The sequence below is a fragment of the Orycteropus afer genome, unplaced genomic scaffold, assembly GCF_000298275.1.
Source record: "Orycteropus afer afer isolate SDZICR_OR568_19922 unplaced genomic scaffold, OryAfe1.0 scaffold00692, whole genome shotgun sequence".
Taxonomy (NCBI): Eukaryota; Metazoa; Chordata; class Mammalia; order Tubulidentata; family Orycteropodidae; genus Orycteropus; species Orycteropus afer.
The window spans coordinates 259,379-262,894 of NW_006922279.1; the positions used below are offsets into that span (position 1 = coordinate 259,379).

General features: G+C 40.9%; 1 protein-coding gene across 1 annotated transcript in view; it reads left to right on the forward strand.

Moving 5' to 3' along the window:
- The window catches only part of EDA (ectodysplasin A), a 175,103-nt gene that overhangs the window by 31,158 nt on the left and 140,429 nt on the right, over positions 1–3,516 (forward strand). The window contains exon 2 of the mRNA XM_042783135.1: positions 831–936. Coding sequence (XP_042639069.1) covers positions 831–936 — 106 coding nt within the window. The remainder of the gene's footprint in view (positions 1–830; positions 937–3,516) is intronic.

The following is a 3,516-nucleotide window of genomic DNA, read 5'->3' on the forward strand; positions in this document are numbered from 1 at the left end:
GCAGGTAGGCCACACCCCTGGGGAAACTCCCCTTGGGCAGACCGGCCGCTTAGAACTCAGTCATGTGATCCATCATGGGAACCACCACTCACAACTGGAGTCCAGCCAAGTTGACACATCTTCAACTATCACAACTAACTCCCAGAAGATATTTGACATAAATTGTACCCCAGTATTGGATACACAAATTCTGGGAACAAACCAAAAGTTCAGCATAAAAAGGAATGTGGCAAAAGCATGGGTGTATAATAATGAAGTCCAAGTGGGAGAAGCAAACTCAATTATAATTCTGGGTGGACATCATTTGGCTATGAAGGAAGCTAGAAATCAGGAGCTAGGCTCTTTGAACACCAAAAATAAATGGAGAAGTGGGATTTAAAGGATGACTCTAAATATTCAGAGTAGATGAGAGGGAATTCAAAGTTGAACCAAGATTTTATGCCTGTATCATTGGAATAATAATGATATCAAAAATAAAAGGATTTACACAATTGTGGAAAAGATAAGATCAGACTTTCAATTAAAAAAAAAAATTCATTGCTGTCGCATGATTCCAACACATGTGACCCTATAGGGCAAAGTAAGACTGCCCCATAGGGTTTCCAAGGCTGTAAATCTTTACAGAAGCAGACTGCCACATCTTCTCCCATACACTGACCTTCCCATTAGAAGCTGAGCTACATAACCGCTGCATCATGAGGGCTCCTTGCTCAGACTTTAGACACATTGAATTTAAGGTGAAGATAGACTTTCTACAGCAAGCTAGTTTTTTATTTTGGTTATGACTGACTGGGATCAACCTTTGACTCATGTACTTATTATTTTTACAGATTGCCCTGCTGAATTTCTTCTTCCCTGAAGAAAAGTCATATTCTGAAGAGAAAAGTAGGAATGTTCGCCGCAATAAAAGAAGCAAAAGTAGTGAAGGAGCAGATGGTAAGCACCTGAGTAGTCAAGTGATTCCCTGTTTATCTCTTCTCTGTTATCAATTACTTAGAGTACCCTTCTGAGAACTCCCTTCCAAAGCCTGCTTCATCATACATTGTCAACAGACCCAAGGTCACAGAAGAAGGTTTTTGCAAGACTACCAAATCAATCCTTTGACACAGAATTGACTACAATGATTCTTTCTCTTCTAACCCCAAATACCTTTAGTCCTTTTGCAATATGTCTGAGAGCCATAGTAGCATTTGTATCTCTTAAGTTCACCTTTGTATGGACCTCATTTTTCCTGGGGACATACAACATCTACTACGGCTACACAGTGCTGTGCCATGCTGGCACTTACATGATGTGTTAATCCCAGTGATAAAAGCACCAATGTTGGTATCAGCTAACATGCCCAAATCTGAACTTCTAGAATTGGTTTGTGACTTCCTTGAGGGCAGAGATTCACTTTTCTTTGTGTGTCCACAGAATTTAGCCTAGTATTGGAACATCATTGGTTATTGTAATGTATGTTGATGATGTTGATTGCTCCTTCAGCTAGGTGGTGATGTGCCAATAGAAACCATCCCTATTGCAGATGAAGCAGATTTGAGTTAACTAGCAATGCAGTCTGTGGAGACATAACAAAATAGTAAACTAGCTCCTGAGCAGGATCTTTGAATCATCCTGATATTTCCATATCACTGTCAATTGACAGAATGCTATCTGTTTGGCCCAGGAGTTTATAGAATGCATAGCTCTGGGCTGCTGAAAAGCCATCTGGACTCAAAAACAGCATGTCTCTGGCTACATCTGCCAATGATATGTGTCTGTGGGGGTTACAAAGCAATATTAGTTTTTAAGGAGGAAAATGAATTTTTTAAGCTTACATTTGTCAATGTGAGTGAAGGGGAATGATGGAAGCAGTTCCAGAAGGCCTGAGCTATAGAAAAGATGGTGCCAGTTCTTTGTCAATAGGGGCAAAAGAATTAGAACCAGATGAAATCTGAAAAAGGGGTCATAGCAAGGACCCTGTAATAAAAAATTGAGCAATAAGATAGGTGGGACCTTCTAGTCAGTAGATGTGGCAGCTGCATTGAGCCTTTGAATAGAGAAGTGAACCAGTGGAGCCATTCTCTGGAGCAGACACTTTCCATACAATTGATGACCAAGTTCAAGCCTGGGAAATGTGGTTCCTGAAGTAAAAGACACCCATTTTTACATACTGTCTGCAGCCAGTCTCCTGGAAGTCTCCTGAGAATCATGATTAGTCCTTTTCTGATCACTGCGCTCTCTGACACATGTGGGTCTATTCATGTTTGGTTCTTTCCTGAGGCTTCTCCCAGTACCACCAAATATTTTATAATCTCTGGTTGCTAAGGAAGAAAAAGGAAGCAAGAACAATGTCACCTTCTGTAGTGGGCATAGTCTTTCCTTCCTCTCCAAGTGTGAAGTCTAATGGTTTCTAAGATTTGCCTCTTCCTCTAGCCTCCTAAATTTTCTCTTAAAGAAGATAACTTCTTCTTTTCCCTAAAACTACTTTATCCACATCTGGCTACCAGCATCTCTGCTACTAATCTTCCTTTAAGTGTTTATTCACTTGAATACAAAACAGTTGTCTTAAACTTGAGCTTGAATACAAAACAGTTTTTCTCTTCAGTCAAAGCTAAAGCCTCTCATTAATTTTTAGCAGAGCTCTGGTGGTAAAGTGCCTAAGGCATTTGACTGCTAACCAGATGGTTGGCAGTTCAAACCCACCAGTCACTCCTCAGAAGGAAGATTGGGCAATCTACTTCCATAGAGATAGAGATGTTGTTGTTGTTCTTGTTTGCCGTCGAGTCGGCCCCGGCTCATAGCGACCCCTCCTTGGGTTTCCGAGGCAGTATCACTACTGAAGTAGGATTGCCCAACCTTCCTTCCGAGAGAGATAGAGATACCACCTCGGAAATCCAAGGAGGGGTCACTATGACTCGAATTGACTGGATAGCAGTGAGTTTTTGTTTGTTTGTTTATCTAATTTCCTCCTGATGTGATACTTTTTCAAGACTAGTCACTTTGTGCCAATGACAAGTTTCTCTTATAATCCCAGGTATTTTTTAAAAACCCATGGTAGCTGGAAATAATCCAGGAATCGTTAGAGTTAGGGGTATAGAATGCCTGAGGGATCCAAGAATTTTATTAGATTTCTAGCCTTTCACCAGGGAAACTACAGAACCACTTCTTTAGATGTAGTGGGTGCTACAAAATCCAAATATCTTTTATTCTGTACCATTCCTGTTGGTCTGCTGAGCATATGCTGTATTCATTCTATACATTCATCAATCAATCAGTCATACTGAGTGAATACAGAAGTGTATATAAAACTAGAATGAAAGCACTTCTTTTTGTTTATTTTACATCCTCACTGCCTAGACAAGGACCTGCCATAGTGTTGTTGTTGTTAGGTGCCGTTGAATCGTTTCCGACTCATAGCGACCCCATGCACAGCAGAACAAAACACTGCCCAATCCTGTGCCAGCTCCATGATCCCTGCTATATTTGAGCCCATCATCGCAGCCACCATGTCAATCCATCTCGTTGAAGGCCTCC